Source organism: Gymnogyps californianus, chromosome 24, assembly GCF_018139145.2.
Source record: "Gymnogyps californianus isolate 813 chromosome 24, ASM1813914v2, whole genome shotgun sequence".
NCBI classification, from domain to species: Eukaryota; Metazoa; Chordata; class Aves; order Accipitriformes; family Cathartidae; genus Gymnogyps; species Gymnogyps californianus.
The window spans coordinates 3,549,631-3,563,458 of record NC_059494.1 but is presented as its reverse complement, the minus strand read 5'-3'; the positions used below and the strand labels follow the sequence as shown (position 1 = coordinate 3,563,458).

Sequence of the window (13,828 nt, the reverse complement as noted above, 5' to 3'; positions counted from 1 at the left end):
TGGGGTACCCCTTCCTCCAGCCCTGGCTGGACCCCCCCCCCCCTTCATCCCTGCACCCCCAAAACCCTCCCGTGCCGCAGGGGCTGTGCTCACGCCCAGCCCGGGGACCCCACGAGACCCCCACCAGGATTCCTAACCAACATCATCCAAACCTGCTGCAGCTCCCATGGGTGCACTGAGTTTAGCCTGGTCTCTGCAGGACGGTCCAGACCCCCGGGGGAACCCTCAAAGCACCAGGAGAAGCAAATCCAGGACCCCCCCCAAGTGCCACCAATGGAGCTTCGCATCAGGGACCCCATGGCGAGGGGGGGGGGGAGCCGCACGAAGGCGGGCGCCCAGCGTCACCTCCCCCCAGCCCTGGCATCGCTAATGGCACAAGAACTCCGTAAAATAAAGTTATTTTTCAATTCTGGGCCTGATTTTGCTTTTGCCAGCGCCGCCCCAGGGTGGCAGAGCCCAGCGTCACCTCTTCCTGCTTCTTTTCATCCCAAATATTTAAACACCACATCTATTTCACCCCAAATATTTCAGAGCTGATCCCAGCTCCCCTGGGGCAGGATTTAGGGCATCGTGCCGTCCTCAGACCCCGCATCCGTTCCGGCCAGGGCTGCCTCGTGCCGAGATAATTCTGTTATCGCCTGCTTCCGCTGGAGGCAGCCGATGGGCATCCCGGCGAGAGCCATGTCCCTAAGCACGGTCAGTGACATCGTTCCCATCCAGGGAGGACACGCCGGGGTCCCGGCTCTGCAGCGGTTAAAGCCACTTGGGGCGCAACCAAGGAGAAAAAAGGCCTGTAAATGTAAAGTGCCATTTCATTTTTTTATTATTTTTTTTCCCCCCCCCATGATGAAAATACCGAGTTTAAAAATAAAAATAAAATTGCACCAACAAAACGCTCGATACGCTTTTCCTCCTCCTCCTCCAAAACCCAGCACCAAAACCAACCGAAAAATAACCGAAAGCTTTATGAACTCTCCCCTTCCCCACCTCCCACTTTAATTAAAGAGGCAAAAACCGTAACGATGAGCGTCCCCGCGGCTCCTTGCCCGGGCAGGAGCTGAGCCAGCAGCAAGCACAGAGCCCCCTCCCCGGGTTTGCCTTGGCGGGGGAACGCGGCTGCCCCCGGCGCTTGCCCCGAGCAGGGCAGCGCCTTCGTCCTTTCCTGGGGAAGGGGAAAGAAAAGGGTAGGAGGGGTTTGGGGTTACCAAGTCAGGGTGCTTGCTTTTGGGGGGCTGTCAGGGTGGAACCCGAGCGCAGGCAGAGGGGATGTCAGCTGCCAGCCCAACGGGGCAAAAAAAACCCAAAACAAAACAAAAACCCAGCCCAAAAAGAAGGAAAAACACACACAAAAAAATCCCACCAAGCTTCCAAAAATCATCTCCTCATGATGGAGGAATCGCAGAGCCCCACGCAGGGAGGCGCAGGGGAGCGAGTCACCCAAAAATACATATGTGTGGTGGAAAATGAGGTGACAGCGGGGAGCTGCCATCCCCACGGATGGCTGGAGGGATCCGGCCACTCCACCGGGGCTCAGCCCTCGTGGACCCCAGCGGGTTTTGCCAGGTCCTTCCCAGGCAGGAGGGGACGTGACAGGGAGGCGTTGGGCAGGGAGGGACCATCAGCCACGGTCAGGCCGAGGTGGCCTTTGGAAAACCCCGTGGCCTCGGGACAACGCGGGTCTCGCTGGGGGGGGGGGGGTTCATCCCCTCCCTGCAACACCCAGCCTAGGCACCCCGCACCTCCCGGCCGAGGGGAGCGGGGGGCTCGAACGGGGAGCCCTGGGGCTCTGCTACAGCCACGATGGCCAAGGCCACTCGTGGGGTAGGCGAGAGGCAGCTGGAGGGGGAAAACCTGCAGCCTGGAGGGGTTTCATCCGTCCCCCGGAGACGGTGGGGTCAGGAGAGGGACCCCACTCCCGGCCTAGCCCGGCTCTGCCCTGGCCAGAGTGAACAACCGGGCTCTGCCTCCCACCTCTGTGCGCTGGAAGGAGCCAGGGAAGGAAAGCCCGTGCTCTCCCCTCGCCTCAGCACCTAAAGGTGTGAGCCACGACGCGCCGGCAAGCCACCGTCCCGGGGGAGCCGCTCACGCACCCGCCCCGCAGCTCCCACCCGATTCCCTCCCGCTGCGAGCCGAGAGCTCGGCCTGCGCTCAACGGATCAGGACCCTTCACTAAATATCCAGTGCGTGACAAGAAGAGGCTTTAAAACAACCGTTTAAAAAGGAAAACAAAATACAAATCTCTCCTCTCCTCTACCCGCAGACAGGCCGGGAGGGAGCTCACCGCTACGCTCTTCTCCAGCTCAGCCATAAATCATCCCGCAGACCTCCTGCCCGCATCAGCAGGGCGCTCACCTCGTCCCCGGCCGCCCCGGGCAGGACAGTGACACTGTTTTGGGCCACCCTAGACAGGGTTTCTCCATTCCTGGCCCCACTGATTTCTCCGCCTCGAAGCCCCTGTGAAAACCAGGGAGGAGGTGAAGCGTCTGCTGTGCAGCCCCTCGTCCCCATCCCCTGCCACCGTCTCACACACACGCAAGCGTGCACACACACAATTCTTTTCTTTTTTTAACCCAAGTGAACATGTTTCGGAAAAAAAAAAAAAAAAAAAAGAGAAAAATTAACATAAGCAGCACCACATTTCCCAAGTGTCAGGAGCTCCAGAGCTGGAGCAGAGGCCTGGAACACCCCCACATCAAAAGAAACCAACCCCGCTTTGGCTGGGGGTCGGCCGATAAAGACGCTTCCGAGGGGACGGTGCTTTGCCGCTGGGACGCGAGGCGAGAAGGGGCCGGGGAGAAGGAAGGAGGGCAGTTCTGTCATTTACTGAAGGAGAGGAAATGGTGACAGAGGCAGATGTACTGACACCAGGCGGTCGGCTCGGCCCTCACATGGCAGCGCGGGTGGGTGTGCTGGGCTGGTTCAACCGCAGCGTTTTGCACAGCCAGCCGGCAAAATCCACCTCCTCCACTTCAGAGCGTTTGATGAAGGTGTGACTCTGAAAGCGAAGGGAAACAGGGTTAGGAGCATCGCCGGCTGCTCCCCGGCTCCCAAAACCCAGCCGTGCCGTGGGCTAGAACCCGGAGAAGCGAGAAGATCCTGGTGCTACAGCTCAGGCTGCTCTCAGGCAGTGAAAGCAGATTTTGAGAAAATATTTGTTCCTTGCAGCCTTGTAGCTGGGATTTTAATCCGTGCTGGCCACATAGTCGACACACAAGCATGGGAGCAAGGAAGATTTAAAGGAGAGCAGGCCTGCTGGCCCCTGCCTGCGAGCAGACCAAAACACTGCTCTGTACAGGCAGGCAGAGCAAGGTGCTGCAGCTCCTGCACTCCCCGGGGTCCTTGCTTGCCCCTGGCCGGCAAACCCTGCTCCCCCAGGGGCAGAAAGCAACAGAAAAGCACAGGCGGGACCGGACAACCTTCGCACAAGGGCATGGGGCAACAAGGACACAGGCCACCTCCTTTGCAAGGGCTACGTGGGAGCACCCAGATGTAGGTCAGGGGCTCAGCATGATGCCGAGGAGGAAAGCAGAGGTCAACATGGTTAAACTGGGCTCATAGAATGGTTCGGGTTGGAAGGGACTTTAAATATCATCTAGTTCCAACCCCCCTGCCATGGGCAGGGACACCTTCCACTAGATCAGGTTGCTCAAAGCCCCATCCAACCTGGCCTTGAACACTGCCAGGGATGGGGCATCCACAACCTCTCTGGGCAACCTGTTCCAGTGCCTCCCCACCCTGACAGTCAAGAATTTCTTCCTAATATCTAATCTAAATCTACCCTCTTGCAATTTAAAACCATTACCCATCATCCTATTACTACGCTCCCTGATAAAGAGTCCCTCCCCAGCTTTCCTGTAGGCCCCCTTTAAGTACTGGAAGGCTGCTATAAGGTCTCCCCGGAGCCTTCTCTTCTCCAGGCTGAACAACCCCAACTCTCTCACCCTGCCCTCACAGGGGAGGTGTTCCAGCCCTCTGATCATCTTCATGGCTTGAGCAGGTCCATGTCTTTCTCATGCTGGGGACCTCAGAGCTGGACGCAGGACTCCAGGTGGGGTCTCACCAGAGCAGCAGAGGAGGAGAATCCCCTCCCTCGACCTGCTGGCCACGCTGCTTTTGTCGCAGCCCACGATACAGTTGGCTTTCTGGGCTGTGAGCGCACATTGCCATCTCATATTCAGCCCATATATCCCATTCATCTGCCCAGCTCAGGAGGCAAAGGTTTGTCCCAGGCACCTCCACGGATACGGGACAGCCGGGTGGTTCCCATCCCGGACTCTGCATGGGCTAGATACCATCACTGCCTTTGAACCAAAGGTGAGTGAGTCACTCCCTCTCCCAGGCTCTGTTTGGCTCATCTTAAGCTCAGCCTGGGAGTTTCCAGCCTTTTGAGCAAGAGAGGCACAGAGGGACGGGGCAGCAGTTTGCAGATCTGGTGCCACCCCACTGCAGAAAGAAAATTGCTCTCCCCACTTACCATCAGCATCTTCAGATCTGCCCGTTCTGCTGGATTTTTAATTAAGCTGAAATGAGAAGAACAAGAGAGCAAAGACAACGCTGAGACATTTCTTGTGGGAAGCCAGTTATCTGGCTGGAGAGGTCTCCAGCTTCACCGAAAGCCACTTGGCCTCCTGGCTGCTTTCCCCAGGAGCCTGGCAGCGTGGAAACGGCTCAGAAAGCATCATCTCCAACAGCCCAGCTCCTGGGGAGAGCTGCAGGATCCGTCTCTTCTAGACCGTGCGGATGAACTGCGCCCTGCAAATAGAGAAAAGGACCTAACACTTGGCAGGGATGAGTGATTTTTGCAACGTCCAAGTCTCTGTGATTTAATGGGAGCTGCGGAAGCAACTTCAGGTGCTCCCCCACCGCATCAGAAGGTCTGGAAGTCGATGGTGTATGCCTGGTGCCTGCAAGGCTGCGGGGTGACTCACAGCCCCAGCAATCTGCTCCACCATCCCCCTGCCAGGCTCATATTTAGAAGGTGCTGGGATACTGCTAAGCATCACCACAAATAAACTGCTTTTATTCCAAGCCTTCCCAGGGCAGGAGTTCCCAGCACAACGTGGGATCACACTGCAGCCAGGGAAAGATCACCTACAGAGCATGGAGAACATTGCGTTACGCTGAAGGTTTTGGGTGGAGCGGCAGCCTGCAGAGCTGTCAGGGAGTACATGCAGGCCTCCACCTTCAGCCATAAGATGAAATCCTTACCATTTATTTACAAACTCCTGGAAATCTTGTGTGAAAACTCCATTCGGCAGCTTGGGAGGTGGCTGCAGAGAAAAAGGAGAAGGGTTTTCTGCATCACTGTGTATTAATGGGCCAAAAAAAAAAAAAAAAAAAAATCAGAGTGTCACCTACAGTCTTTAATGAGCTGCAGAAAAGCTGTGCTCTGCAGCTATCCTCCTCCTCCTCCTCCACGCTGCCCTTTACAACCAGGGAACTGCTCCCTGCCATTTCGTACCCTGGCAGCACGTGGCTGGGCTGGCAGCAAACTGCTGCCCCAGCACGATGTGCGGCTGGGGGGACCCCACGCTGAATCACGGCCAAAACTGGGAAACCAAAATTGCAGCCTCACAGTTCTGGATCCAGCCTCGCAAATCCCAGCTCTGGCAACGCCTACGGCGGACGAAGCCGATCCAGAAACGATAACTGGGGGTCACCTCCTATCACCCTGAAAGGGGAAGCTGCTCTTTCCACTTGCTGGTGGGATGGATCCTACCTTGCAAGTCTGGTAGGACATTTCAGGCTGGGATTTTAGCACTGGTCACCCTCATTCAAAGGGCTTCATCTGAGAAAATGTGCACGACCTCAGCATCTGTGCCGAGGGAGCGTTCATCCTTTGCTCATCTAGGGAGGAGCACGTTTGAAATGGCCGGTTGCAGAAGGAGCAGATCATTCCAGCCAAGAGCTCCCCTCACTGCTCTCCTCTTTCAAGGGTTTGCACAGCAAAGCCTTATTCCAAAACCAGAGATACTTTTGCAATACAAAGAGATGGGAAGAGGGAACAGGGGAGAAGGAAAGGACGTCAGTGCAGCTCAGAGGGCTCTGTATGGAAAAGCCCCTGTTCAAGCAAAGGTTTCAGAGTCCACCCTGACTCAGCAGAGTGGACACAACGCTGTGCTACCTCAGGGAAGTCCGGCAGAGTCGACAGTAAAGAAATACCCACCTCGTTAACTATATAATCCAGCAGTTCAAAGATGGCCATCGCAGGCCGGCTGTCCATCCCATGGCCTGCGTGGTTAAGATGACAAAAAACAGCGGTGAGAAACTGTTCAGGGACAGCAAGGGGCCTCATTTCGTGTGAAAAGCATGTGTGCTGTGGGACTTTTGCTGGGAGAGGCAGAGGTAACCCATTGGGAACTGACTCATGGTTAAAAAAAATAACGAAGAGAAAACCAAAACGCATTCCAAAATTTCAGATTTCTTTCACCGTGCCTATAGTCCAGATTTATTTCCTAGCTTGGAGCATTTGGAGAATACCAGACCATCTGCTGTGGCAGGCTGGCAGCGCTTCTAGAGCCTTCTGCTTCCAAGCAAATGGCTCAAGCAGAGCCTTCTTCAAACACCCGTGCCGGTTTGGTACTTCTACGAGAGCTCCCTGCAAAGCTCTTTCCAAAAAGCTGCCTCTAGCTTGAAAGGAACCTGTTGGCAGCATGGGCAAAGCCTGAGGAGCAACAGGGGCTGTGACAGTGTCCCTCAAAGCATCTCCTCCAAGGGGTCCGCATCCCAACAGCCTGCACCGTCCCCAGCACGGGGTGCTTTGCTGCGTGGCTTGAGCCTTCTCGTGGGACACAGCAGGGTCTAAAGGCAGATAAACTGAGCTCTTCAAAATCTTAATAGACCCTGGTTGACATCCTGAGAGCAATCTCCTCACCTCCCCATGCCAGACCAGACTCCCACCCACGCTCATTAGGAATTACAAACCTCCGCAGTAGAGTGGCTTCTGCCGGAGCACCGATGCGGCTCCGTCTGCTCTGCAGAGAGGGCCTCCCTAGAAACACTCACCTCCCCGCCACAACCTCATCCAAAACGGCCTTTGGCTAACCCAGCCACACCGAACAAAACCCGACCCCTTCTCCCCCACGTCTGCGTGTTGTTTCCGATGCATACGACAGCCCCTACCACTGACGGGGCGTCCTGGGGGCCTGGCCCGCGGCGAGATGCTGTGAGACTCTCCCTCTGCCCCGTCCACCACAGGACGGCCAAATATTGCTTCCAGTTCCTTGGAGTCTGGCGGGGGGATTGGGTACCTTCCGATAGACAGCTCCACTAACGACAGACCCATGCTCCAGATGTCGGACTGGACCGAGTAGTGGGTGCCCTGCAACCGCTCGGGCTGGAAGGAAAGACCACGGAAACACACATTGACACTAGAATATCAATACGCAAAGTCATAAATATCATGCACTGAAATTAAATAGATGAGGCTCAATATGCACTGAAATTAAATAGATGAGGCTCAATATGCACTGAAATTAAATAGATGAGGCTCAATATGCACTGAAATTAAATAGATGAGGCTCAATATCCTGATGGCCTCTCCATCTCGGCTCTCCACCCCTCCAGGGAAAGGACCGTCCCAAAGGGCTCATGTGTGAAGGGGACGCAAAAGAAAGATCATGTGCAAACATAAAGCACTTGTATGCATCTAATCAACACTTACAGTTGAGCAGCATTTACAGCTGCTTATACTTAGGAGTCCAGAGTACACGGTAGGAATCTATTTCTCTGTATGCTCAGATCAAATGAACTCAATTTATTAACAAAAATTTTTCTTTCCTGCTCATTCCTGTTAATACCCAAGAGGAATTTGAGGGGCAGAAAGTCCACTCTAGGCTCTTACCATTGAAGGAAAAATAAAAATTAAAAATAAATAAGTCAACGCAAGTCATCCATACCAGCAGCTTTGAGACAGCTGTGCAGACCCAGCGGCTGAGTGCAAAAGAGATAATATTTTTAAATAGCCGCTGTCTAACTATAACTGTACTTGAATAACCATTCCCAAAATATGAGAGCAGCTCAGACCTGAGCACAGAAGCGTAGTCTGATGGCTTCCCTAATAACCCACCGCTCGTTCCCAGCCACGACCACACGTGGTGGGGGGAGAAGACCCCCACCTACCCTCCGCCCTTCAGCCAGCAGGGCCTGGGCACTCGGAGCCAGCCAGGAGGTAATTTTATTGTCACGGACACCATATTATCTGCAGTTGAGCTAACGCTGATTACAATTCTCATTTAAAGGAGAGGCACAATCAGCTCTTCCTGCAGTTCACTCTCACTGGCTGACTCCAGTTTGGCTTTAATTTCCCATTAGCCTGTACCAAAACCCAGCTGCACTAAACTGGTTTTACCCCCATTTTGTCAGCACATGCACGTGGTCACAGCAGCAGAGGAGGTCTGTGTACCAGCACCTGCGTCCCCTCCGCACTCAGTTTTTTTGGACAGAGCTTTGCATACAGAAACAGATGATGTTTTTGAACCCACAAACACTCGCCAAAATAAAATATGGAAGTATTTGTAGCATCTGAAACATCTTTCCCTGCAAGTCTCTGCACTGCTAGCTCGGCACAGGTTAGAGCTGACAGGACACCAACTCCTCAAGAGGATGCGGAGTTGTCTGCTTCTCCGGCACAGGAGAGTGCCTCGAAGCACTGGGCTCATCCCAGATGTGAACCAGGAACGGGGCAGTCCGGATGAGGATGGAAACACAGAGCAAAACCATGAGCAAATCGGATACTACACGCTGATTCTGTAAGAGCCAAGTTGAACGCAAATTGTAAAAAAATCCAGCCGAAAGTTGAAAGGAACTTACAGACATGTAGGACCGAGTTCCCACAAAAGAGTTTGCCATGGAGTCAATGAGTTGACCGCTGACCCCGAAATCACACAGCTTAATCTCTCCTCGAGAATTAACCAGGATGTTAGAAGGCTTCACATCTGACAACAGCAAGAGAGAAGAGTGTAAACGCGACTCTAGGTAAAATACAGGGCTCTTGTACCGCAGGCAGTTATTTTTAGGTTCCTCATCTCACCTCTGTGCATGATTTGGTGCTTCTCTCTCAGATACGCCAAGCCTCTCAGAACCTAGAAGGAAACCAAAGACAGGATGAGATCAGAGCTGGGAAGGAAAGTGCTTTCGCTTCAGCAGGACACGTTGCATAAACTCCGGCTGCTGCCACACTGCAGCTTGGCGAGGAAAGCCTCCCCGTAGTATTCACGTGTTTCAGGGTTTGCAATTTATCACCAAGTCAATCACAGATCTTGGGTTTACCGCCCAAGAAAGCTTCTCCCGAATCTTCTCCAGGAGAGGGCAACACCAGCCAGTGCAACGCAAGGGGTCGGAGCTACGGAGAGGGGTTGGGAATCTGCTTTCCCCCTCCCCTCTTGCACACACCACTGCCTCTTGCCCTACGTCAGGACAGGAAAGCACGTATGGGGAAACGAAGCGAGCTTCCTAAGGCAACACAAGCATTACTCCCAAACCGTGCCCAGCAAATCCTTTCTGGAAGCCTGAGGAGCCACCGTAACTCACCGCTATACTGACTTTCCCCAAGATCTCTTCGGGAATTCTTTTGGCTTCTTTCAACACTTGATCCAAAGAGCCGCCATCCTAAAATAAAGAATGCCGAAATGACCAACACACCAATCCCCGGCAGGAAAACAGAGCAGCTGGCTGTACAGGCAAGCATGCCCAGGGAGGGCAGCGGTATATGAGCAGTACAGAGCATCCCAGCTCAGCTGCCTGCAACGCCTCAGCATCGAGCACACTCCTTTCACAGCAGAAAAAAAGATATCTGGTGATCAGAGCTCAAGCTTCTTGCTGAAAACTATTTTAATGCTATCTTCTATCAGCTCTACTTCTTGCTATTAGTTCTTCGCTTCCTTTCCCTCAGTGGTAAATGCAAAGATGATGCTGTCAGTGCCGATCCGGAGGAGCTACAACGCTATTCTCCACCAGAGACAACAGAATACGCACATCGTGCTTCACAGCAAGCTCTGTCGAGCAGCAGGTTTACAACATTTCCGTTTGGCCAACCCCCAAACCTCTGCTTCCGCTTTCCAAAAAGTCGATCTCTCTGTCATTTCGATGCCTAAGCAGGAGCAGGCAGCTCCTACCAGGAGCACAGTGGCCTTGCTGCAGCCAGAGCAAGGAGCCATCGTGGCCGCCAGCACCCTAACCCGTTTCACCTGCAATTTCAAGTCTCAGGGAGATGCAATTCAGAACAGTCCAAGGAGCAGCAGTTTGCAGAGGAGGAACGGGGACTCACCATGTGCTCCATGCAGATGGAGATCTCTCCGTCGCTGTAGAAGGCTCCATAGAAACCCACGATATATGGGGAATTACACTCATGCAGCACCTGCAGCTCTCGGATAATCTGATTCCTGATGGCCGGTTTGATTTCTAAATGAATCAGCTGCCAAGAAAGAAAAAAAATATTCAAGGTGTAACACCTGGAAAACCTGACAGGAACCATGTGAGCAAGTCCTGAGTGTTGGAAAGAATCAAAAAAACATCTTCAAGGGAAGCTCTGCTTTGGCGTAGACTTTTTACCATTTGCAGACTAACGTTAAGGATAAAGGGAGAGGAAGAGCCCTGTGCAGCCTGTTAGTGACTGAAGCAACTGCCGGCCATGTAACACGCGGAGATTGCACAGGATACAGAGCGGAAAGACAAGTCAGAAGTTTGATGCAGATCTGACTCAGCAGACGGGACCATTTTCACAATTTCTGTAGGTGTTGTAAGAAGAGGTGCTCCGATATCAAGGAAACCACAGAAAGTAAAAAAAACCCATGAAAATTATGCATGTGAAAGAGCAGCTGCTTTATTCCTTGGGCTCCACGTAGAGTCAGTTAATACAGCTGTGGGTATGGAAGCCAGAGGCTAGGAAATACAACGGCAGGTCAGAAAAAAGAGCCACTGTTACTGTAAGCTCTAGGACACCCAACGCCAGGGACGTCTGTCCTTCCCACAGACCTACAAAGGCCGGTCTCTGCAGGAAGGACAGCAGCGCTGCAGCTTGCCTTCGCTTCAGTTTCTGAACACGGAGCTCCCAACAATCTCAAAACCACCCAGTGACACCCAACGCTCCCCAATCAAACACCCTGGAAGACTCTGAGAACTCAGCTCTGAGTGAAGCCACCTAGAGAAGCGGATTTACTCCTGAGACCCACTAAACCATCCCAACAGCAGGCGAGACCAGAGACTTTGAAGGAAGCTGTCCTACAGATGAGCGGCTGCACTGTTCTTGCCAAGCACTGCCTTTTCTAACAGGCAGACGAAGCATCTCCTAGTTTTCTACTATAGTCGAAGATGTCGCCCATAAACCCACGTCTGAGAGGAACCACTGTCCCAGCTTCTTGGAACTACCAGTCCTCGTTAGCCACGACCGAGGATCCTCAAGAGATCTGCTTCCTACTGCTTCTATCCAGTTTAGCTGAGTTCATTAAAACCAGCTGCACTGGAAAAAAAAAAAGAATAAACTTATGTTTTCACACCAGGCGCTCCAAACCCCAGGGACCTGTCGCAGAGAGCATGGCCTCTCCCAGGGGAGGACTTGGAGACAGGCAGGGCAGCTCAGAGATAAAGCAGAAGAGGTTCCACGTAAAACCTAGCTGGGGGCAGCCGGGACCATGGTCCCAACCCAGGCGATGTGGTTAGGGTGCAGATAGGTCATGCAGAGAGGTCCCAATCGAAGCCGGCTCTCCCAGAGCCAGGGCGAGTGCCGGACGCTCTCCAGCACGACACCACAGCCCACTCCTCCTGCTCCCCCGTTACCTTCCGTGCCATAATGAGCCCTGAGGGTTTGTGCTGCACTTTGGTGACCACACCGCCATTGCCAGCCCCCAATTCGGAGATCCTCTCAAAGTCATCGTCCTTCAGCTCGCCCACTTTGGCTTTCTGCGTGAGGAAAGCTTCCAGGCGCTTCTTCTGCTGCTCGTCCAGCTCCAGTTCCTCAAGCTTCTTCTGAAGGTCCACCAGGTTCGCCCTGGAGAGAGGAGGAGGAGACAGGAGGAACGGTCAGGAGACTGCGAAGGCAGTGCCAGAGAAAGAGGGGTTTGGTTTTTTTTTTAGGGAAGTGGAGGGAAATAACTGAAAACCATCGTCTGACACGTACTCAGCCCCTGATAGAGCAGCAAGACTAAAGCAAAGCTCTGGAGAGAGGCAGGGCTCAGCTCCAGTGCTGACAGGGTCACACGGACAGTGAGACCCATGGTGCAATATCTGCCCAACACGCACATCTCCTCTGGAGAGGAGCTTTAGTGCAGTCAGCTGTTTTGGGAAAGCCAAGGAGTTGGGAAAATTCTTCAACCCTTAAAGAGGCAGCACAGCTCAGCCCGGAGAGAACAGCAGCACCAGCAACCTCTCCCAACACGGGAAGCCAAGCTTGGGTTTCGCTGCGGAACATGAGAAGGGCTTTCCACGGTGTCCAGCAACCCCTGCTCCGTTACAACCCCCCCTCGCCACCCCCCAAACCCACGCTCCCAAGCACAAAGGGGTGTCTGTGCTCCCCCAGCACCTGCTGCGGAGCTCCCATCGCCCGCGCGGGCTCCAGCTGCTCTCTCCCATTTACTGCCCACCCCCCTTATCACCCACCACCCACACCTAGGGCAGCGGTTCGGGTCGGTTTCACCCCACTCCTTCCACCCAGCACCCCCACGCAATCGCTCTGCCTCCCCTTAGCACTGCCCATGCCCCCTCTCCGCCACCCTTCACCCCACACGTTCCTGCCCCCAAGCCCTGATTACCGCCCCAAATCCTCCCCGCCCAAGCCTAGGTCCCCATCCCAGCCCCAACCTGTGTGCCCACGCCCGGTCCCCACACACCCCAGACCTCAGCTGCCCCCAGACCTTCCCCCAACCTCCCCTGCCTTCCCCCCACCAAACCTGACCATCAGACCAGCCTCCACCCCTGCCCCATCCCGTTCCATCCCCACCTGCCCCCAGCCCACCCAGCCCCCTAACCCCCAACCTGCCCCCTCCTCCCCGGCTCTGACTCCCCGACTCCTTCCCCCCCCCAGACACCCTCAGGCTGGGCCCACCCAGCCCCTCCAGGCCCGGCCTGTCCCAGCTCCCCCAGGCCTGCCCTGGCCCCCCAGGCCCGGTGCCCGCCCTGCCCCGGCACACGCAGTCTCCCCAGGCCCCGTGCCCGGCCTGTCCCGCTCCGCCCGGCTGTCCCGCTCCCCCCCCCCCCCCCAGCCCGGTACGCCCCCCCCCCGCCCCGAGGCCCGGTACCGCGGCGCAGGCTGGGCGGGCCCCGCCACCACTCACTCACTCGGCGGAGCCGTCGGGGCTCGGCCCCTCGGCGGCGCTGGGGGCGATGTTGAGGGCCGGCAGCACCGGCTTCCTCTTGGCCAGCATGGCCGGGCCGGGCCGCGCCTGCGGGGCCTAGCGGGGGCGCGGCCGCGCGGCGCGGGGGCGCGCGGGGGGCGGGGCCAGAGGGGGCGGGGCCGCGCGGGGCCTATCGGGGGCGCGGCCGCATGGCGCGGGGGCGCGCGCGAGGGGCGGGGCCAGAAGGGGCGGGGAGGCAGAAGGGGCGGGGGCTGAGAGCCGCCGGGAGGGGGCGGGGCCGCGGAGTCTCGCGAGAGCTCGCTGAGGGGGAGAGGGAGGGAGGAGGCCGGGGCGGCCATGGCCGACGGGGCGAGACCTGGGGGCACCGGGCAGCCCCCCCGCTGTGCTGAGGGAGCCAGTGCTAATTGCCTTGTCAGTAATTAGCGACCCAGTAATTAGCAGGAGCCCCCCCCAGCCCCTGCCTGCCCTGCCCATCCCCTGCCCGCACCGCCCTCCTGCCTGACCGCAGGCAGCAGGCCCAGGGGATGCTCGAGGGCCCT

The 13,828-nt window shown here is 55.7% G+C and overlaps 1 protein-coding gene across 1 annotated transcript; it reads right to left on the bottom strand.

The window, feature by feature from the left end:
* Positions 1 to 2,806: 2,806 nt before the first annotated feature.
* Positions 2,807 to 13,358, bottom strand: MAP2K2 (mitogen-activated protein kinase kinase 2). Its single transcript, XM_050910483.1, has 11 exons — positions 13,273 to 13,358; positions 11,776 to 11,986; positions 10,268 to 10,414; positions 9,532 to 9,609; positions 9,032 to 9,083; positions 8,812 to 8,936; positions 7,123 to 7,336; positions 6,167 to 6,231; positions 5,209 to 5,270; positions 4,475 to 4,520; positions 2,807 to 2,995 (listed from the first exon to the last, which is right to left on the bottom strand). Exons 1-11 carry the CDS (start codon positions 13,356 to 13,358, stop codon positions 2,885 to 2,887), a joined length of 1,197 nt encoding a protein of 398 aa, XP_050766440.1. The 3' UTR covers positions 2,807 to 2,884.
* Between the last annotated feature and the right edge of the window lie 470 nt (positions 13,359 to 13,828).